Below are 25,232 nucleotides of genomic sequence, written 5' to 3' on the forward strand. Positions count from 1 at the left end.
ACAAAAGAAAACCATTTGTTGTAATACATGAATTTTCCTGTGGTTAAATAAATTTCATTTTACTATTTCTCTCATCATTTATAACTTTATGCATTTGTGTGTGTGTGTGTGTGTGCGTGTGTGCGTATTTGTGTGTGCACGTGTGTGTATGTATTACACACCCACACACACACTCACAGTCATACACATGCAAATATTTATGCAAATTAAAGCATTTCTTTGTGTACAGTAAGTCATATATATACACACATAATATATACGTGTATATATATATGTATGTCTATATATATATGTCTCTCTCTCTCTATATATATATATATACATACATACACACACACATGCATAGATATGCATACAAACAGATATGAATACATATATATGTACTCATATGTAAACGTGGATACAGACATATAACTACAAACTTGTATATAGCACAGAACATATATACATACATCAAAAGACAAACACACACAAACACATGCGCGCGCGCGCGCGTGCACGCATTCATAATATATACATCAATTAGTGTTATCTGTGGGTGTGTAGTTAGATAGGGTAACGATAGAAATATACTTTAATGTGTGTATGTGTGTGTATATATATATATGTATGTATGTATGTATGTACATGCTTGTATTTGTCTTTCAAGATTCTTGAAGCGAAATCCTAAGTGGGTGGGACTGTATGTGTGTGTTATACATGTACACATGCACATATAGATATATATAATCATATATATATATATATATATATATATATATTATATATATATATATATTCATATATGTATATACACACATATACATATTTGTGTGTGTGTGTGTGCATGTGCGTAGGATGGTGATGAAGAGGAGTGTTAGAAGCTTCGTTATCACACACAGGCCTCCATTCATAGCCAATTCAGTCATGTGAAGAATGGTCAACTATCTTCAGAAGATTTCTTAACTTTCAGTTCAGTATAGTCAAAAGTTGTTGTGAGGAACACATTCCCTGAGATAGTTTTATCAACCAGCACTCAAGATGATGGTTTATAGGTGCCAACAGTTATCCCTTTTCTTCTTGTTGGTTGTACTAACTTCCAACAGTGAGTAGACTTTTTTTGTTTTTCTTTTCGTCTTCAGCTAATACAATCATCATCATCATTGTTCTCATCAGCATCAACATTATCGTAATTGCTGTCATCTTAATGTCCATTTTATTTTTCATACTAACATAGGTTAGATATGTTTAAAATTTAATAGATCTTGAAGGTGTGTGGGTGTATATATATGTATATATATATAATATATATATATATATATATATAATATATATATATATATATATATATAGATATATATATATATATTTAGTGAAATATATATATATTTATTGAACTTCAATTATCCGCGCTAAGGCACGGTTGAGACACCCCAAGGCCGTAACTTCAACCGTGTCTTTTCTGTTGTGATTTTTGCTACCCGGGATCGGTTAAATTTTGAATAATCCTTAACAAGATAATTCATTTATCCATTTCAATAAATATATATATATATATATGTGTGTGTGTGTGTGTATGTATATATATAGATATATATATATATATATATATATCTATATATATATATATCTATATATATATATATATATATACTCATATCATATAAATGCATACACATACATACCCACAGTCAGACATGCATACAGAAACATACAAATACACATATCTATATATATATGTATGAATATATTTATGTTCTTATATATACATACACACATGTGCATATATATATATATATATATATATATATATATAAGAAATATTGAATTTCTAAATCTCTCGTAGAGACATGTACGGTGGTGGGGCGTTGTACAGCGGTGGTGTACCCCCTACTGTCACATTCTTATATATATATATATATATGTGTGTGTGTGTGTGTGTGTGTCTGTGTGGTGTGTGGTGTGTGTATGTATATTTGTATATATATCGCCATATCACAGAGTTACAGTACTGATCAAAACATCAATTTCTGGTATACACCACTGGTTACAATTTAATTCCAATTCCATCTTGATTGCATCATTCTTTTCCATCTTGAGAATAAGGGCAGGATGAGAGAGGCATTTAACTCAATAAAAGATGTGCTCAAAAAGCTAGACAATACCATACATGCCAGACACTGCAATAGCACCATCCAACCTTCACTCTTATATGCAAGTGAGACACGAGCTTCTATAAAGGGGATAGAACATTGAATGGCTACAGCAAAAAGGGCCATAGAAAGATCCATGCTAGGAATATTATTACGAGAACATATTCAAAATAAGATAATTCAAGAACAGAATGGAGTGAATGATGAGATTGCAGAATATTGAAAGCACAAGTTCTGCTGGGCTGGACACATAGCAAGGTTCACAGACAACTGGTTGAGCCATGCAGTTACCAAGTGGTACCTAAAAGATTGAAAAAGGACACTTGAAGGCCTCCATGATGATGGGAAAATGATCTAACAAAGCAATATATATATATATATATATAATATATATATATATATATATTATATATATATATATATATATATATATATATACATACATATACACACACACACATACATGCTTGCATGCACACACATAAGATAGATAGACAGATTAACTGTGTCCATGTTATTTGTGAACACCAGCATGATTTTGTTTTTCTTTTAAAACCTAATATATCAGCTATAAGAGCTAATAGATCATCTGTAAGGTTTCCTATATCATCTGTGATTTCCATTGTTTCCTAGATATTTTCTTTCCCTCTCTCAATTACAGGAAAATAATCCCCATCACTCTTCGCAGAGTGTATATATTTTCAATTCCTATTCTATGTCTATATCATTTGAACAATATTTCCTACATACATTCTAGATATTCCAAAATATCTTCTGTTTTCTGTAATCAATACCTTTATTATCTAGACACCTTTACTAACTTTCACTGGGTCTTTCTTATAAACTAACATTGTTTTGTCAATGAATCAAACTCAAATATTCTATGTTTATCTGTCCTTATTTTAAACCATCTGATATCTTACAAATTTCATCTTACAAATAACTTCATACAAACATTATAAAATACTTCATAGTGTCTGCTATTTTGTTCAGCTAGAAAATTCTTTCACCAAATAACCATGTCTGTGATCATTATATTTTCCTCTTGTTTTTTGCACTATCTTCTACACTTTTATTTGCAATATACAAATATGACCTTATATTCTCAATTTCTATATTCCCTTCATGGGCTTGATATTTTATCACTACACCCGTATCTATCAGATGTCTCTAAATTTCTGATTCCCTGTCAGTACACGAGACATCCCACTTCACCTTTCCATGGTTACCTTAATACTATGTACCAAATAAACAACATTAAGATAATAGTGCTGAACCAATTTAGAAAATGAGGTGCTGAGCTAAGGCTGTATAACAACAAGCAAGGGGAAATTTCTTTGAAATAATGATTGTTTTAAACTAATTTAGTTTAATTTGTTAATGTTAATTGATATCAATTAGATTAATTAAGTTAACTACAGGTTATAAGATCATCAAAAAAAGGTCAAAGGTGTCTAAACAGCATTCAGTAAGACCTTTATCAATCATTCTCTGGTTAATATAAGCTTTATATAGCTATGGTACATACACACTAAGAGTTTGCACCTCCAGTCTGGAACCCCCATCCTCTCCAGAATATTGATCTATTGGAAGCTGTTCAGAGATGATGAATACTCTCTATCAGTCACTTACCATATCTTGAATATATTGCTTCTCTGGGTATTGACACACTAAAGCCTTGTTGTCTCGCATCTGACATAGTAGAAGCCCACAAGATTATCCCACCAACTTTCCAAGGACAACTTCAGCCACTTTCATGAATTCAATACCTACTACCATTCATGGACATGTTTATAAAATAAAAGAGACAGTGCAACACCTATGACACTTAGAATCATTTTTTTCACACTCAGAATTGTCAAAGTATGGAATAGACTACCTGCATCAATTGTTAGCTATCAGGGTACTACATCCTTTATTAATTTTATGTTTCCTGTAATTTGCCAACACCACTCATGACACACATCCTTTCTTCTTTAAGATCCTTTTGTGTATTGTGCATGTACTTTTGGCTATCATTGCTGTCTTTCATCACTTAACTTAGTGCTAATTTTGTCCCCCTTCTTTTACCCTTTTCTGTTTAGCAGTAGTACACCTGAACATAGTATACTGTAGGCTCATTAATATTGTTAGTAGTAGTATAATAAAACTAATTGTTAAAAGCACCTCTAAGCTTTTGAAGCATGGCTGTGTAGTAAGAAGCTTGCTCCCCAACCACATGGTTCCAGGTTCAACCCCACTGTGTGACACCTGGGAAAGTGTCTTCTACTATAGCCTTGGGCTGACCAAAGCCTTGTGAGTAGATTTGGTAGAAGGAAATTGAAAGAAACCCATCGTGTGTGTGTGTGTGTGTGTGTGTGTGTGTGTGTGTGTGTGTGTGTGGTGTGTGTTTGTGTCTGTGCTTATTCTCACCACCACTTGACAACCAGTGTTAGTGTGTCTATGTCTCTGTAACTTAGTGGTTTGACTAAAGAGACCAATAGAATAAGTACCAGTTTTTAAAAAAATAAGTATTGGGGTCAATTCATTTGACTAAAAAATTCTTCAAGGTAGTACCCCAGCATGGCCACAGTCTAATGACTAAAACAAGGAAAAGAAATTATAAAGAAGACTATGAGACTCTAAGACATAGCCTGATTAGTTTTCACCTTAAACCACTCTTGGATTAATAGGATTTTGTACTCTTCACAGATGACTATTAATACACTAAACTTTATTGTATTAACATTTCATCTTGTTTGATGCTAGTCCAATCTTGAAATATATTGAAAACATTGTCTATTGGAATTGATTCAACCACTTATTCTACTCTCTAATAAAGTTATAACATTGTACTTTGTATCATTATTCTTATTAAACAATATGTAGGGATATAGCAAATAGTTTAGTTCTGGATGTCATGTTTAACATCACATGAAAAAATGTCATTTCACTACATCAACAAACAATGAAATCAGTGCTATTAAAGCTTTGTTCCACTGAATATGCCTCACCAATATTGTGAGCCTAATGAAAATATGTAGAGGTGATATACACTAATACTGACAATAAATCAACAACTCCTGTAGATACTCTAAAATCATTGGGGTTGCAAAATGGGAAGGGATTCAAAAAGTAGAGTGTACTCAATCCCCATGTTTGGAGGTAAATATCCCTTAACACAAAAATGTTCTATTACCTGAAACAGGGTGTAGATGCAGGTAGCATGTAGTGGTAAATCAAGAGCAGACTGCAGATGAAATATTATTGATTTCAAATGTTGGCACAAGGCCAGCAAGTTTGGGGTAGGTGGTCAACTGGTATCCCTTTTATTGATCCTGAAAGGATGAAAGGCAAAGTCAGTCCTGGCAGAATTTGAACTCAGAGCATGAAGACAGACAAAATGCCCCTGAGCATTTTGTCCTGCATGCTAATGATTCTGTGCTAGCTTGCTACCTTCGCTTCTGACGAAATATTAAAATGAACATGTCTAAAGTTAGAAGTAATTATTGAGATATCTGATACTTAGAGTAGACAGTGGTAATGAATGTAACCACAAGGTACTCGATAGTCATCATCATCATCATCATCATTTTAACACTCCCTTTTCCATGCTTGCATGGGTTGGACAGAGTTTATTAAAGCATATTCTATATGGCTGGGTTCCCTTCCTGTCTCAAGCTCTTACCTGCTTCCAAGTAAAGTGATATTTCCCCATAACCAGACATGTTTCCATAGAATATTGGTAATTAATGACACTGCTCGTATGATAGTGACACTTAATTACAACTATCATGTTATGTCAAGACAAAGAGATACAAACATATACTCACACACACAAACACACATACACGCACACATATATTTGTATAGTATATGAGTGTGTGTATGTTTTTTATATATGTATATATATGTGTACACACACACACATATTTATAAATGTTCTAAAATCTTCCCGGCTTTGTTTTTTTTTATCTCATTCTGAAAAAATTTTTTATATATACGCATGCTGATATATGACCTACGTTATTCGTGTAATCACCAAACCTGGAGCTTAACTATGGTCTATCCATAGCACTTACTCAGCATTACCTGACACCTTTGGGTCTTACTGACTCCATTACCACTCATAACCGCTCTCTCTCTCTCTCCTCTCTCTCTCTCACTATATATATATATATATATATATATATATATTATATATATATAAGCTTTTTCAGTTTCTATTTCCTAAATCCACTTACAAGGCCTTGGTCAGCCTAGGGTTATAGCAAAAGACACTCGCTCAAGCTGTCATGCAGTGGGGTTGAACCCACAACTTTGTGGTTGTGAAGCAAACGTCTTAACCATGCATCCATACCTGCATCTATAACTTTATTATTCATGTTTAACAAAAATTATTTTGAATAACATTTTTCATGACACTCAAGCAATAATTCAGACTGTCTAATGCCTTAAATTATACTTTAAAAAATTTTTGCTGCACATGGATACCACTTGTGGTGCATCATTAGCAATCCACTAGTTTGTTTTAACAAGGACCATCTGGTCATCCTAGGATGAATGAATGTGTAATACTTCAACCACTGCAATAAAAGCTGCTATTTATGGCTCTAAAATGTTCCAGCAGTCGATAACCAATGAAGCCTGCGACTGATATGCACCCCTTCAACATGGTACACAATGAAGTGAACCATAAAACAGCTGACCCTCAGAACAACTGGTCTAGGTTTTATACGGCTGACATTTGCATGTAGAAAGTTAAAGAGGAACACTGAAATCTTTGTTGAGCTTACAGCCGTTTTAAGGCCTGAGCTTATCCTGATTTTCAAGGCATTTAAGCTGACAATTCAAGACTCCTTTTCTTTAATGGAACATCATTTCAGTGCAGGTTTAACCCTTATAAGCTATTGGTACCTATTTTCAGTTGAGGGTACTGGAGTATCATGAAGGACACAACATACCACTTGATATGAGAATCAAATTTATGACCCACAAGCCTAATCCATAGGCCATGTACCTTCACTAAAAGGGAGTGAAGACTGTTGTTTTCTGTAAAAGGGTGTTGTATCATTAAAAGATAAAAAGCAGCGTGAGTGAGTTAAAAGAGTGTAAGGGGAATTTAAAAGAAATTTACAAATAGCTTTGGGGACTTCATTTGCTAACTCAAGTTACATTGAAATTTTATTTAGGCAGTGACAGTAATACTTTCATTAAGGGATCCACATAGTAGAGCAGAAGGATGTTGGTGCCAGTAAGTCAGTGTTCTGTAGGGACTGGAGCAACTGTCACCACTTTGCAAGGTAACAGATTTGATGGTGTCAAGTTACATATTTGTTTATGAGCTGAGTATGGATGCATGATACACATATAGCTGGGTGGAAGTAGATCACAGTGATAGCATGCTGGAAAGGAAATAATCTTATTGCAGGCAAAAAGGCGCAGGAGTGGCAGTGTGGTAAGTAGCTTGCTTACGAACCACATGGTTCCGGTTTCAGTCCCACTGCGTGGCACCTTGGGCAAGTGTCTTCTACCATAGCCTCGGGCCGACCAAAGCCTTGTGAGTGGATTTGGTAGATGGAAACTGAAAGAAGCCCGTCGTATATATGTATATATATATATATGTGTGTATGTGCGTGTTTGTGTGTCTGTGTTTGTCCCCCCAACATCGCTTGACAACCGATGCTGGTGAGTTTACATCCACGTAACTTAGTGGTTTGACAAAAAGAGACCAATAAAATAAGTACTAGGCTTACAAAGAATAAGACCTGGGGTCGATTTGATCGACTAAAGGCGGTGCTCCAGCATGGCCACAGTCACATGACTGAAACAAGTAAAAGAGAGAAAGAAAGAGAGATATACCCCAGCAATATATTTAGCAATATAAAATAAGGATTGAAGAAATCAATGTGAATACCTCAGTCATCACTCCATGCAAAGAAACCTGGTTAACTGTTATAAATATAGAAATGCATATAGGTTAAATACACCAGGTGATCCATACAAACTGTAAATCCAAGATTATTCACCAATCACTTGGTTTGTGCAGTAATCATAGATATAATAGCAACCAGACAATGAATGATGATTATGTTGTTATATACTGTAACTTTAGTTAATGTTACAAACATTTCACCTAGCTAGAAGAACTGTTTCCTCACTATACAGCTACTTCCACCTTCTTCTTAAATTATCTATGTAACAAGTGCTCCTTTCCTAACTAATTTATAATCATTAATCTATCCTCATCTAGTGCACCAAAATTTTATTCAGTTAAATAAAATTTAACTGAATCTATTAGCTAATATTTCTTGAAAAGATTACAGAGGTGGATATTTAACTTACAAAATTTTACATACATTTATTATATGCCCAGTTAACCTTCCTACATTCTCTCTTCTTGTTAATTTAAAATACCACACTTCCAAAGATTAAGGCAATAAATAATAATAATAATTATCATTATTATCATTATTATTATTATTATTATTATTATTATGATCTTTTCTACTAAAGATACAAGGCCTGAAATTTGTGGGAAGGGGACTAGTCAATAACATTGACCCAAGTGTTTTACTGGTACTTAGTTTGTCGACTCCGAAAGGAGAAAAGGCAAAGTCAACCTCGGTGGAATCTGAACTCAGAATGTAGCAGTAGACAAAATACTTATTTCTTTACTACCCACAAGGGGCTAAACACAGAGGGAACAAACAAGGACAGACACACGGATTAAGTTGATTACATCGACCCCAGTGCATAACTGGTACTTAATTTATCGACCCTGAAAGGATGAAAGGCAAAGTCGACCTCGGTGGAATTTGAACTCAGAATGTAACGGCAGACGAAATATGGCTACTCATTTCGCCCAGTGTGCTAATGTTTCTGCCAGCTCGCCGCTGTTAAGCATTTTGCCTGGCATGCTAATGATTCTGCCTGCTCACCACCTTAATAATGATAATAATAATAATAATAATGATAATAATAATAATAATAATAATAATAATAATAATAATAATAATGATAATAATAGTTTCAAATTTTGCCACAAGAGCAGCAATTTTGGTGGAGGGGATGAGTCGATTACATTGCCCCCAATGTTCAACTGGTACTTATTTTATCAACCCCGCAAGGATGAAAGGCAAAGCCAACCTTGGCGGAATTTGAACTCAGAACATAGCGATGGGCGAAATACCACTAGGCATTTCATCCAGCCTGCTAACAATTCTGCCAGCTTGCCATCTTCAATAATTAAAATAATAATAATAATAATAATTTTTTCATACTCTGTTCTCACTGACTAGCATACTCTTAAACTCAATGACACCTTGACTTCTTAAGACCGTGAATTTGAAAAGTATATAATCAATCAAAGCAGGTAATTTGATATATCAGTTATCCACAGTCCCTATCTATAACACAATACATCCCACTTTCACAAATATGTTTGCTGGAAACTTTGAAAATCTGCCATAATCACTTTAAGGTCAGAGGAGATTGATTAGGGTCTAAGTGTACCATTAATTTCTCAGTTGAGCTAATGACTGATTAATTCTGAATGCAGACCATTGTATAGCGAGGGAACAGTTCCTCCAGCCATAACAATGGATAAAGTTATGTAAAAGTATGATTTTCATTTCTTTTATCTGATCTCTCCCTCTCTCCCTCTTACTTTCTGTACATACACACACACACACAACACACACACACACACACACACACATATATATATATATATATATATATACACACATACATACATATATATATATATTATATATATGTGCCCATGTATGTATGTACGTATGTATGTATGTATGTATGTATGTATGTATGTATGTATGTATGTATGTGTGCATGCTTGGTGTTCTCTTATCTTGGCAACACGTGCCTCAGTTAACTTTGTCTGATCCATGCAAGCGTGGAAGAGTGAATGTTGTTAAAACAATGATAAATAATGAAATGATATATATATATATATATATATATATATATATATATATATATATACAGACACACATACATACATATATATATATATACATCCATCCATACATACATACATACATACATACATACATACATACATACATACATACGTGTGTGTGTGTATGATCTTCACCATCATATTTCTACATCTGCTTCCCATGCTGGCATGGGTTGGGTTGATTTTCATGGGCTAAATAATTTCTTATCGGGAACTGCTGCTTCCATGGTCTCGTACTCACACATCTCATTTAGTTTGGTTTGTATGGAGATGCTCTTCCTTTCCCCAATCCCTTTGCAGAATGAGTAGAGTGCATTCATTTGTAACACTAGCACTAGAGAGGCTGAATAAAAGGACCTCAGAAACTGATGCATTTTCTGCTTATTTGCTAACCATTTTACAGTGTGTACAGGTTGTGTTTTGTGATACCAGTACAAGAGAGATTGCCTCACCCAACAGTCACTTTGAGGGAGCACAATTTACCAGCCTTCTAATGTGGTACCTGTACAGGAAAGGATGGTGCCTTGTGCATAGGTACAATATAGAAAGTGATCAGAGAACAAATATATGTAGACCAGGGAAGAGAAATAGTGGGGTGCCATCTCAGCAGTGAGGTCAAGTATAGTTGAGGGCAACAAATGTACAATTGCCAACCTTGCACAAGTATCAAGAGTACTCAACCTTGGGAATTTATATTTACTCAGGTGGCCAAGGAAGAAATTAGAAGAGAGAGAGAGAGAGAGAGAGAGAGAGAGAGAGAGCAATGATATCAGAAGGATCAGGATGACTAGGTGGAAGAGAAAAAGCAGAAGTATGATGTAAGCAGCAGGGTTACTTACAATTGAATTGAGTAAGGAGTGATTGACAACAGCAGGGATGAACTAAAGGTGAGGAGGTGGGGGTGATAAGATAAAACATAGGTTATGGGCATCAATAGAAGTGACCCTAACTAGGGGAGAATGTGATAGTTGGTAATAGACAAGGGCAAACAGAGTAAGAGAGATACACAATAGAGACGTTTTAGCAGCATGAGGATGGAACAACGCAATCTCTTATACATCAGGAGTTCCTGATAAGTAGGCCTTGAGAAGGGTGAGCAAGTCAGAAGGATAAGATGGTCCATTGTAGTCTCTTATACATAGGTCTAGTGGAGAAATAAAAGTGGGTTGATGGGTGGTGGGCTTTAAGCAATAGAGTATTAGGGGTGTTCAAAGGATTCAAATGTTGTAAGATGAGGAGGGCAGCAAAACATGCTGTTCAGTTGGTGGAATAAAAGTTATCTCAGCCTCTCATACATAGCCCCATGTCAAAGCATGTTTCATCACAGTGGTTGAGTCTATTGCAACAGCACATATTGGTTTCAAATTCTGATACAAGGCCAGCAATTTCTGGGGTGGGATTAAGTCAATTGCTTCAACCCCCCAGTGCTCAACTAGTACTTATTTTTTCATCACTTCATCCAAAATCTTTCTCTTTTCCATGGGTTCATTAACTTGAATTTCACAGCATTTATTTATGCAGTTATCCTCTATGTGCATCCCATGCCATAACTAGTGCTGTCTTTTTATTTGACTACGATGTTTTTCTACCTATCATGCACCAGAACTTCACAAGTGAAATGTTGTACAAACAACTATGGTATATTACAGGTGCAGATTGTCTCCTCAGGTGACTTGTTAAAAAGTACCTCTTATTTTTCAGTGTTTTGCTTATTTCTATAACAATACATTTTGGTAGTTGTAGTATACTGCATCTACACAAGTTCTTTGTGTAGATGTGTGGTACACTACAACTATCAAAATATATTATTATAGAAATAACAAAAATGGCAAACACATCTGCACCTATGATGCACCACAACTGTTTGTACAACTTCTCACCTGCAAGGTTCCAGTGCATGATAGGTGGAAATGATTGTAGTGCATAATAGGTGGAAATGATTGTAGTGAATAAATGAATTCCATTTTCTTTTTCTCATATTTTTATAAACTCTATGGACACAAATTCCTGAAATAAATCCAATTGTTTGTACCTCCATATTGTCTACTGTACCAAGATTACTTTTCTGTTGCACTTCACCCCAACTTTTCTGCACTTTCATTCATCTCCTACTCTCCAACCCATATGTATCATTGGTAACCCCCCACCCCTTTTCCATCATTCATTACACCCACCCCTTAACCCTACCCAATCTTTGCAGTTGTCACCTACTCTTCCCTGCCTTCATTAATCATCATCCCTCAACATTATTTTTCATTTATTATATTCACTCTCTCATCCATTCCACATTTTTAATCACCTCTCACTCTCTAATACTCTCTTGCAACTTGCACCCAACCCTGTTCTCCTGTCCCCACTCACATCTATTCACCTTATACTTTGAGGATTGACCTTGACACCACATCACTACTACTTTTATCTCTCTCCTGTTCCACATCTGACACTTCCACCCTCCCTTCTATATTGTGAGTGGCTATGTAGCTCCTCTACAGCAAAAAAACCTGTTCTGATCCTTTCTCTTACATTTTAACTTCTCCTCTCCTAGCATAAAGCTGCCTCCCTCTTTACCACACCACTTCTCAATTGAAAGGTATCTTACTCTTGCCAACTGCATGGTGATTTCACTAGTGTTGTACTACTAAAAAAGCACCTAATACATGCTGAAAAGTGATTGACATTAGGAAGAGAGCCCAGTCATAAAAACTGTGCCAAAGCACACATTGGAGTATTTTGCAGTTCACAAACCTATCAAGTCTTGATAAACCATCCAACACATGCCAGCATGGAATATGGACAAGATGATATATTAGCTCAGATTTAGGGAAGATTGAATTTTCCCTTTTGGTTTTATATTGCATGTAGCTGCCTATGTTCTTTTGTAATTTTCACATCAGCATTTTCTAACTCAGCCATGAATTTATATGGTAAATATATATATACTGACAATCTGGATTTAGCCAAACCATTCAGCGATGGAGTAGTCACTGTTGATGAGTCTGCAATTTTACAAATAAAACTCATCTAGTCCAGTGATCTAGCCTTGCTTATGGGATGGTAATCTCCCCTATCACTGTATAAAAATGTGCTTCCTTGCAGTTCTAAGGGTTTTAACTCTTATAGCATCTTCAGTCACATTTAGTGACAATTGAATCTTCCTTGTTGGTTTTATATTACATATGGCTATCTACATTTTACATGGCAATTGAATCTTCCTTATTGGTTTTATATTACACATGTCTATCTACATTTTACATATATATATATATATATATATATATATATATATATCACATATATATCATCAGTTGTTCGTATATCTTCTATCTGAAAAAGAAACACACTCTAGGAATCTTTGATTCTGAGTTGCCTTTACTACTAAACACTTTATAAGTCACTCCAGGACCAGTCGTAACTTTTAACTTCTTAAAATATATATACATATATACGAGTGAGTGGACAAATGAAAGAAGGGCACTCAACAATTTATTGGGAGTTTCATGTATGGATCAAAACAGTCTGATTCAAATTCATTGGTACTCTTGAGTATGAACGAATTTGAATCGTCAGCCATTTTGAATTTGAATGACAGAAGTTGATTGTTATTACTGTAAGGTGGGCTGTGATTGATCAAGAAAGGTCATGCAGTGTTGTGGTTTGATGTTGATACATGGGTACATGCATGTGAATATAAATATGTACATATGAACGAATATGCATGTGTGTGTGTATGCATGTATGAGTGCATGTGTGTATATGCATGTGTATGTTTGTGCATGTGTATGCATGTGTATTCATTTAATTGTGTGTGTGTGTGTGTGCAGACATGTGCATGCATGCTCATATACAGATGTGCACACTCACATCAATATACACATATAAGCGCATCTACACACCCACATATAGAATTATATACTTGCACATGCCGCCCATTCCTACTTCCACCCCCAACAACCTGGCTGATTTTCTGAACACCACGTAGTCTATTTCCTGTTCACTATATGGTATTTTCCAATTAACTGTTATGCATATACCAACATCAGACCACAACATCATGTGACCTTCTGTGACCAATCACAGCCCACCTTATGGTAATAACAATCAACTTCTGTCATTCAAATTCAAAATGGCTGATGACTGTTTTGATCCGCATATATATATATATATATATATATATATATATATATATACACACATTTATATATAATAATAATATTAGGGAGTATAACTCCAAACTGACAGGGCAAAATTCAATTTAGTATTAAATCAAATTTCACAATATAAATATATAAAATATAAATTAGAGATAAAGCCACTATTATGCAACTCAAACAGTGATAGACATAAACTAAAACATAAATAACAAATAAAAAATATTTTTATAAAACATATAACTAGATCTCAAAAAGTATAAAAATGAATAATCAATATATAATAAGTAAAAAACTACATATGTTTCATGGCTACAATTAAATTCGAATTACAATTAAATTTAAATTTGATTGAAATAGATTCAATTTAAAATTATAGTCAATCTATTAATAATAATAGTTAAATAAATAAGCAAATAGAGTTAAACAATATTTATTTTAAAAATAAATAAAATATTTTTTCTTATAGAAAAAACTCCATTAACTAAAATTGAAACTTAAAACATTAGGATTATTTCCTACAACACATTTATTATGTTAAATATTTAATATTTAAGGTAAAAAAAAAAAAGAAAGAAAGAAAGAAAGAAAGAAAGAAAGAATAAATAGATAGAAATATGTATTTATCTGTGAGGATATAATTTAGCTTAAAAAACATTAATAAACTATCGGATATCTTTAACTCAGTTATACTCCAATATTTAATTACCAAATTATTTAACAAAATAATCACTATTAATATTTTTAGATTTTAGCATGCATATAATAATTATAGAATAATAAATACATAAAAATAAGTATCTAAATTATAATCAACAAATATAGTAATTAAAAATCTAAAATTTTTTCTGTCAATAAATGTATAAACATATAACCAAAAATAAATTAGTCCATTATTACTTACATAAATATTATAGATATCTATAGAAAATATTTATGAAATACAATTTAAGAATTGAAAAATTCAAATTAAAAATGTATAACCTATCTTTATAAAATACTTATTATTATTATCATCACTATTATCATCACTATTATCAAAAACATTTTACGATCTATATCGCAAAGTGACTAACTAATATCTTAAAATTTATGTTCAGATATAATAATTATATACTAATAATAATTAAATAAATGTACATATCTAAATTATCATTAACAAATAAAAACATTATAAATTCAAATTTAACAATCAATAGTTATATAGAATACAATAATATTTCTTAAATAAAAAAGTTTACTTATCTCTTGAAAAGCATGTCATTTTAATGACACGCTTTTCGAGAGATAAGTAAACTTTCATATATTATATCTTGACATATCATATTATAACATTTTATCGTAACATATTTTTTTATTCAGCCATATTCTCTCTTTCTAGTCATGTCATATATATTTTACGATGTCACATCATGTCTGGCTATATCCTACCATATTTTATGATCATTCATCATCAAATATGCTTGCTTGTTCTTGTTTGTTTTTAAACATATTTAACCATACCATAATTCTTGTTGTGTTACCTTTAACATTATGTATTTTAATGCCATACATAATGTATCAGCATCATCATCATCATCATCATTGTCTTAATGTCCACCTTTCTATGCTTGAATGGGTCAAATGAAATTCATTGAGGAAGATTTTCTATGGTTGGATGCCTTTCCTGTTACCAACCCTAACTTGTTCCCAAGCAACATAATATTTCCTCATGGCAGGACATGTTTTCAGGAATAATTGGAATTGACATCACTTGTATGACAGAGACACTCACAAGTATTACATAATGTCAAGACAAGGGGACACAAACACATGCATACATACATACATTCATACTTGCATGCATGTATACACACACGCAAGCACACACACACACACATGCACATGCACGCACACGCATGCACACAAATGTGTGTGACGACCTTCTTTCAGTTTCTGCCTACCAAATCCAGTACACATCTCATAAGGCTTTGGTTGATTCAGGGCTATAGTAGTGGACTCTCGCCCAAATTGTCATGCAATGGGAATGAACCTGAAACCATGTGGTTTGGAAGCAAACCTCTTAGTCACTCAGTCATGCCTGTGTCTATAATATCATATATATATATATGCATACACACACACAACACACACATGCACATGCACGCACACGCATGCACACAAATGTGTGTGACGACCTTCTTTCAGTTTCTGCCTACCAAATCCAGTACACATCTCATAAGGCTTTGGTTGATTCAGGGCTATAGTAGTGGACTCTCGCCCAAATTGTCATGCAATGGGAATGAACCTGAAACCATGTGGTTTGGAAGCAAACCTCTTAGTCACTCAGTCATGCCTGTGTCTATAATATCATATATATATATATGCATACACACACACACACACACACACACACATATATTATTTAAAACAGTTTGATTTGGTCCCATGCTACTTCAAGTTTTGCAATCCCCTAATAGGAGCCCAACTCCTTCAGGCATTTCAGGGGCTTGAAGGAATTGGGCTCCTGTTAGGGGCCTGTGAAACTTGAAGTAGCATGGAACCAAATCAAACTGTTTTAAATAAACCATGTAACTCCTACTAAATGTGCTGAGTACCCTTTTCTTTCATTTGTCCACTCACTGATATATATATATATATATATATATATATATATATATATATATGTATATATCATCATCATCATCATCATCATCATCATCGTTTAACGTCTGCTTTCCTTGCTGGCACGCGTTGGACAGTTTGATATGGAGCTGGTCAGCTGGGATCTGTCCAGGCTCCAATTGTCTCTTGTGACATAGTCTCTATGGCTGGATGCCCTTCCTAATGCCAGCCACTTAACAGAATGTGCTTGGTGCTATTTACGTGTCACCAGTATGGGTATATTTACACAACAGCCGCATGGGTACAGTTATGCAGCATCAGTATGAGTGCCTTTTATATGGCACCAAAACCTGAAAGGACCAGCCTGTATGTGTGGAAGACAGTGATTTTATTTAGCGTGATGCATCTTATCAAGTACAGCAAATCGTCACACCTCCCAGTCCCTTGTCATTCCCTCAGTGAGGACCAGTGTCTGAAGATCCTTTCATACCACTTTGTGCTACATCTTCCTGGGTCTACCTCTTCTACACATACCCTCAATAATTAGAGCTCAACACTTCTTTACACTGCTGTCCTTATTCATACACATCACATGACTAAACCAGCTCTGTCTTCTCTCTTATACATAGCATCTGATGCCTATTATACCAAGTTTACCTCTTAAATCATTTACAATCTGTCATGTATTCACACTGACATTACCCATCCAGTGGAGCATGCTAACTTCATTTCTTTCAATCCTTTACAAGTCCTCAGTAATGAAAGCATCATACAATCTGCCTTTCACTCTGAGGGAGAGGCCCTTAGTTTCCAACAAAGGTAGAAGCTCTCTGAACTTTACCCAACACGTTCATATTCTAGCAACTACACTTTCAGAACTTTCTCCACCACTGCTAACTTAGTTTCCATTCTCCATTAATCTTCTTGTGATACCATTACACCTCTTATGTTTCCAAAGCTTGTACTGGGTACAACATATGGAGTTTCTACCAACATCCTTCTTACATACTGAGCAGAGTAATCTCCCAGAAGGTACTTGGGATTTGACTGTTTTCCTATTTACTAGGACTTTAGTTTTTTCTAAATTATATATATATATATATATATATATTGCAACATCATACCTTGTTTTGTTGAACCATTTCTTATATTTTATGAGTGATGAAATAGCAAAATCAGGAGAGTACTTGATTAAATGCCTTGCAGTATTAAGTTAAAGCTGTTCTGAGTTCAATTCCTGCCAAAATCAAATTTCTTTCATCATCATCATCATCATCATCGTTTCATGTATTGATTAAATAAATACCAGTCATATATGGATGGAGAGTGTAGATATAATTGACTGTTCTCATCCTCAAACTTTTCCATGTCATAATGTCAGTTCTCTCTCTGTTTCAGTGATCTCCCTTGTCACAGCTGACAAACGATCCTATGATCGGAATCCATCGCGGTACAATGAACTAGGAGGACGTGACCGTTCAGATGACAGAAGTCAAATGGGTAACCCACATGATGACAGAGATCGAAGAGGCAATGCACGAGATGATCGTGGCGATCGTGGTGATCGAGTTGACCGAGACCGAGACCGAGACCGAGACCGTGGGAGCCGTGATGACCGTCATGATCGCATGGATCACAGTGACACGGATGACCACAACGACCGTGACACTGTCTATAACACCATTGTCAATCCCAATGAGCGTGGCATCAGCCATAGTCCAGATGATGGTCATAACCATGGATATACTCATAACTCTGACCATGAGGACAACACCCGGGCCAATAAACATGGTAAGGAGAATGGTGGTGCTTCAATTGGATCCCAACTCTCTTGGTTCCAAAGGATTGTGTTGGCTGGAACATCACTACTGATGGTTGTTATGTAAGGGAATGATTTCCACCACCACCATCATCCCCACCACAACATACACATAGTGAACAGTAGGGAGTGCATAATATACATATATACATACATATATACATACATATATATACATACATATATATACATACATATATATATATGTATACATGTATGTGTATATATAAGAGACAGGTCCTTTATTGGATCATATGTAACCGGGGAAGCTACCATTTTAAAGTTTCCTCATTAGTGGACTGTTTGTAGGAAATCATAGATTTGAGTGTTAGTTTTGTATAGAACATCGTTTCCTCCTGCCCCCTCTTCTCTGATCCTCTGTGCAGGTCACTTTTTCAGATCAACTCAGTGTTTAATACATGAGTATTAGTGTGTACAGTAATGTGTTATCGTGTTTAATGTATACCACTGTGTTTTAGCTCATCTATGTTAGGGTATATAATTCTGAATATTATTATGTATTAAAGATTTTAATAATTATTGTGTAGCTGTAATCTTACAATGTACTAGTATATAACCTGTACACCAAAGGACTATTAAAGAATCCATCAAATGTAACAGAATGGCTTTTGTTCTTTTTTGTTCTTCTTTTAATTCTTTCTGTCTTTGTTCCTTGGAGGTTTTTTTTTTTTTTTTTTTTTTTTTTTTTTCACAGAGAAAGCCTTTAAGTGGCTTTGGATAAAGAAGGCAGACCAATGGTTTGCTGCTACTTGGTTGCAAGCTGGGATTTGATAAAAACTAGCTCGGTCAACTAGGTAAGGGGGTTCTGATGCTGAAAGATCTTTACCACCTAGGACTCCAGGAATATCACTGACAATGCATGTCATAGTATCTGTAAAATGTATCTTAAAACCAAACATGATTCTCATTCGGATCAACAACAAACTTAACCAAAAATAATAATGTTAATAACAAAAAGAGCAAGAACATTGACAACAACAATGACAACAACCACAACAGAGGGACTTAAATTTAGGTCTGCCATCAGCCCTATGATTCTTAAGACCAAAGTTTGACCTGGTTTGCATGGCATTTAAGTTACTCAGATTGCAACCACTTTCACTGGTTTGTTTGGGAATTAACTTCCTGGCAATTGGTGGAACTCATTTACAGCTGAATGAACTGATGCAACATGAAATGAAATGTTTCACTCGAGAGTACACCTCACTGCCCAGTCTGAGAATTGAAACCCAATTTTATGATAGTGAGTACATCTTAGGGTTAACCACCAGTTTCTGACCTGGCAAAAAAATGAAAAAAAATTGTGTAATAGGTGTAAAACAATATGTAGTAAATGAATATGCAAACGAAGAATGTGCACTGGTGAATAAGGGGGAGACGACTCAGAATGGGAGAGATGATTCAGAATGGGAGAGACAACTCAGAGGGATGACTCAGAATGGGAGAGACGACTTGGAATGGGAGAGATGACTCAGAATGGGAGAGACGACTTGGAATGGGAGAGACGACTCAGAAAGATGATTCAGAATGGGAGAGGCAACTCAGAGAGATGACTCGGAATGGGAGAGATGACTCAGAATGGGAGAGACAACTCAGAATGGGAGAGATGACTTGGAAAAATCACATCGGGAATGTTCCAAGTCCTCTCACCACTTCTCTGTTTGTCGGTGCTAATTTTTTTCTTCATATTCATTTACTACGCATTATTTTATACCTAGTACATTATTTTTTTTCAATTTTTGTGATGGGGGTGGGTGGGATGCAGACTCAGATAATTCACATGATCCAGTAACCCGAATTTGACACCCAGCCACCAAAAGAAAAAAGAAAAAGTGCAATAGGTGTAAAATAATGTGTACTAAATGATGATGAAAAAAAATGTGCACTGGCAAACAGCGGGGTAAGGACAAGACTCAGAAAATTCACACAAACTCACAGGATCCAGAAACTCAATGTTAACACCCAGTCACAAAAATGAAAAGCAGTGGAAAGTTTTGTAATTAGGGGCAGAGTAGGGGTGAATATTTAAAAGAATTTGCAGTGCGTAAGATGTTTGTAAGCAATTCCAGAACAACAAAAACCATTAGTTTCACTACAACATTTAAATTTCATTTGTGTCTAAATATTTTCATTCTTTGAAACCACAACAAAACCCTGACAAAAATTCGTGCTACATCTGTTTTGTCTGTGAACAAGTTGCGGTTTCAAAGCAACAAAAATATTTAGACACAAATGAGATTTAAAAAGTTGCAGTGAAACTAACGGTTTTTGCTTTTTTTTTGTTTTTCTTTTTTTGTTTTTTCTTATTCTTCAATGGTTTACAAACATCTATGCTGCAATTGTTTCTGTTAATACCATTATACAGAAGACAGAATTGAAAACATTTTGTGTGCATATTTTTGTTTTCATCTTTGTTTACAGCATAGATAATTTTTCCTCTGAAATGCCTCCTTTGGCCTCCAGGACACATTGGTCAGCCCGAGGCTATAGTTGAAGATATTTGCCCAAGGTGCCATGCAGTGAGACTGAACCCAGAACCATGTGGTTGGGAAGAATATCCATTTTCTTGAGGGAAAAAATCAGATTGTGTGAATTTTCCTGGTCCTCTCCCCACTCTTGTTCGCCAGCACAGACTTTTTTTCATATTCGTTTACTACATGTTGCTTTACACCTATTACACTATCTTCTTTTCATTTTTGTGACCGAGTGTTAACTTCGAGTTTTCGGATCCTGTGAGTTTTAACACGTGAATTTTCTGTGAGTCCTGTCCTCACCCCACCCCATTTGCCAGCGCACATGTTTTTCATAATCGTTTAGTACACATTATTTTACACCTATTGCACTTTTTTTTTTGGTGGGTCATGTGAATTATCTGAATCTGCACCCCACCCACCCTCATCACAAAAATTGTACTAGGAATAAAATAATGTGTTGTAAACAAAGATGAAGAAAAAAATTGCACTGACAAACAGGGAAGTGGTGAGAGGACTTGGAACATTCCCAAAGTGAATTTTCTAAGTCGTCTTTCTCCCCAACCCCATTCGCTAGCGTGCATTTTTTTTTTTTCTTTTTGCATATTCATTTACTCCATGTTGTTTTACACCTATTACACTATTTAAAAAAATTTTTTTGCCCGGGTCAGAAATTGGAGATTAACCCATCTTAGCCACTAGGCAACAAGCCTTCACAGTATCAAACAGTGAGAACAGCCAAAAAAAAGAAAAATACAATGAGAATATCGAAATCAACAAGAACAAAAAGCATGAGAATATCAATAACAATAACAATAATAAAATTTAGAACCTCAAGAATTTTGTCAGAAACATTAGTAACAGTGAGAACATCAGAAGCAACAATAATAACAACAAAAAGAAGATAAAAAAACAGCAATGAATCTTTGGAGCAGACTTAATTTGAAAAAAATATTTTGATATCAGTGATGAAACTTAAGCTAAGAACAGTTGTACTAAAGATAACAGTTGAATTAATGTGAGTTACACAAATGTCTATGATGTAAAGCTGTTACAAAGACACCATTAAGGGCTTTTTTGGACGACCTTACTCTTTTATCAGAAAGTAGGGAAGCAGCAGAGGGAACGTTAGAGCAGTTGGACGAAGTGATAGGATGGGCAAGAATGAAATTCAAAGCCAAAAAACCTCGCTGGGGCTGCCTGCTGGAGCTTAGCAGCAGGTATTCAAAGGGAAATTTGACAAGACACTCAGTCGCCCACTAACACTCGTTGACGCTACATCGAAGAGGCCAGGGAACAGAAGAAAGAAGGAGAAAGAAGACATGCACCCAACACCAGAGCTGAAGACACCTCCAAAAGGCGGGGGTGCCATGTCAAAACGGTAGAGGAGTAGGGGCCGAAACCGGACGTGGTTCCTCCTGATGATATCTTGAGCTAACTGGATCCTATAAAGGAGCTGTTGTGGTAGCAGACCACGAAACACGGTTGAAATGCCTATGTGTCAGTGGTGTGAGATGTGTGTCGGTGGAGTGTGATGAATGTGTCAGAGGTGTGTGTTGTGTGTGTCATGGGGTTTATATTGTGGCATGTGATGTATGTGTGTAGCATGTGATGTATGCGCTGGTTGTGTGTGATATATGTATCGGTATTGTATGATATGTATGTGTGTGACATGGATATCAATTGTATGTGATGTATATTACAGTGGTATGAAATGTGTTTATCAGCTGTGCTGATGTGTGTTTCAGTGATGTGTGACATATGTATCAGTTGTGTGTTATGTGTGTCAATGTTGTGAGATGTGTGAGTTGTGTGTGATGTGAGTTTCAGTAGTGTGAGATGTGTGTGTCAGTAGCGTGTAGTATGTGTGTCAGTGGTGTGTGATGTATGTGTTAGTTTTGTGTTATGTGTGTGTCAATTGTGTATGTGTGTGACAGTTGTATGAGATGTGTGTGTCAGTTTTGTGTGATGTGTGTGTCAGTGATGTGTGATATAAGTGTCAACTGTGTGTGACAATGGTGTGTATGAAATTGTGTAATATATTTCTTTATTACCCACAAGGGGCTAAACATAGAGAGGACAGACAAAGGGATTAAGTCGATTACATCGACCCCAGTGCGAAACTGGTACTTTATTTATCGACCCCGAAAGGATGAAAGGCAAAGTCGGTGGAATTTGAACTCAGAACATAACGACAGACGAAATACCACTAAGCATTTCGCCCAGCGTGCTGTGTCAATTGTGTATGATGGGTCAGCTGTGTATGACATATATGTAGATTGTCTTTGATGTATATGTCAGTGGCATGTGATGTATATGAGCAACAGTAGTACCTGGCATCCTATTCAGGGTGGAGTTGAGTCATGTACTCTGAGCCTAAACACTCTGAGAATCCAGCTAAGCTCCAGCTTCATGACATTGTAAGCTCAAGGTTTAATTTTGGTTACCCAACGCCATGATAACGCCTCACCCAAAGTGCTGACAGTGCAATAGGACATGAAACCACATAGTTGCAAAGGGAATTTCTTAACTACACAGACATACCTGCAATCTGTATTTGACTTTCATTATCATTAGCAGCCGCAGTCTTTTGCTTCTATTCCATGCTGGCATGGGTTGGACAATTTTGCCTGAGTATGTTTAACAGCCAGATGCTCTTCTTGTTGCCAACCCTTTTTGTCACCTCTTATGATGACACAGGGTCACAGAGTACCTATTCTAAAACTAGAATACACATGGTGCATGTATGTGACCTTCAGAAATATAAATATTTTAAATTAGTCATGGAGCAGATGGAATATAATGATTGCCAAGTGGGAAACATCAGCAAGAGTGTAGTTGTTTAGCCCAGGTTAGCACGGGCAAGTAGAATTATAATTAAACTTATTCCAGCTATATCCATCTTGCTCTTATTTTTATTCTCATGCTTCATTTTATAAAGGCAATATGGTATGATTTCTGGAAGAATTTGGCTGCTATTTCTAGCAGGTTGAGCAACTATGTAGCAGCGCCCTTAGTTTTGTTGTTGTTTAACCCCAGATCAACCCTGACTGATCAAAGCTATGACCAAAGTCATTCTGACAATTATCTTCTTGTCTTTTACTTTCATGTATTTCCTTCATTATTTTAAGACAATGCAAAAGCTAACAGAACCATTAGAGCACTGGGAAAATGCATTGCTATATTTCTTCCAGCTGTTTCCATTTTATCTCAAATCCCCTGCAATCAATCTTGCTCTTCATCCCTCCAGGGTCAATAAAATAAAGTACTTGTCATGTACTGAGGTCATGGCATCAGCTTACTCCTTCTCCTCAAATTTGCCGGTCTTGTTCCAAAATTTGAAACTATTATTTAAAGACAAGACAGTGGTGGGATTATAGGAAGATTTGATTGCTATTTCTAGAGGCTCCCAAGCTGGCTCATTAGCAGGTTTGGAGTAAATAACTCTAAATATCTTTTAGAACAAAAGTGGTGAGCTGGCAGAATCATTAGCACACCAGGGGAAATGCTTAGTGGTATTTTATTTGTCTTCATGTTCTAGGTCCTAATTCTGCTGAGGTTGACTTTGCCTTTCATTCTTTTGGGGTTGATGAGATAAGTACCAGTTGAGTACTAGGGTCAATGTAATCAACTAATCCCGCACCCAGAATTGCTGGCCTTGTTCCAGGAATGGGTTAAGTCGGGGCTGGATAGCTGATGGTTATGTCTAAAAAATAAAATTATTTGATTATAAGTTGGCTGGAGCATGTCTGTGAGTGACTCTTTTAGGTGGCTCTTTCTGGATGCAGTCCAAGATGTATGCAAGTTCAGAGCAATTCTGTCCCATATATGGAAGAAATACACTATTGTGGGCTTCACTTTAACTTTGTAGGGTGCCAATAATTGTTGAGAGTTGAAGTAATTTCTTGCCCTGAAGAGACGGGCTAGTTGTTGAGCCTGCTATGTTGAGAATTTGCTTTTGCCAGGACAAGTCCTTGATAATAGCAAAACACAAAATTTGGAGTAATCTTGAGGGCCTTACTTGCATGCTACTCCTTGTGATTAAGAGGACTGTGTTGCAATGATGCTTTCTTG

General features: G+C 35.5%; 1 protein-coding gene across 1 annotated transcript; it reads left to right on the plus strand.

Moving 5' to 3' along the window:
• Positions 1 to 884: 884 nt before the first annotated feature.
• LOC115213974 (U1 small nuclear ribonucleoprotein 70 kDa) lies at positions 885 to 19,280 on the plus strand. The gene is made up of 2 exons (XM_029782983.2): positions 885 to 1,084; positions 18,246 to 19,280. Exons 1-2 carry the CDS (start codon positions 1,021 to 1,023, stop codon positions 18,731 to 18,733), a joined length of 552 nt encoding a protein of 183 aa, XP_029638843.1. The 5' UTR covers positions 885 to 1,020; the 3' UTR covers positions 18,734 to 19,280.
• The last annotated feature ends 5,952 nt before the right edge of the window (positions 19,281 to 25,232 follow it).

Source organism: Octopus sinensis, linkage group LG7, assembly GCF_006345805.1.
Source record: "Octopus sinensis linkage group LG7, ASM634580v1, whole genome shotgun sequence".
In the NCBI taxonomy this organism is placed as follows: domain Eukaryota; kingdom Metazoa; phylum Mollusca; class Cephalopoda; order Octopoda; family Octopodidae; genus Octopus; species Octopus sinensis.

Coding starts and splice junctions, on each gene's coding strand:
- LOC115213974 (XM_029782983.2), top strand. CDS start 1,021: ATGATGGTTTATAGGTGCCAACAGTTATCCCTTTTCTTCTTGTTGGTT. Junction 1,085..18,245: donor GGTTGTACTAACTTCCAACA/GTGAGTAGACTT, acceptor TCTCTGTTTCAG/TGATCTCCCTTGTCACAGCT.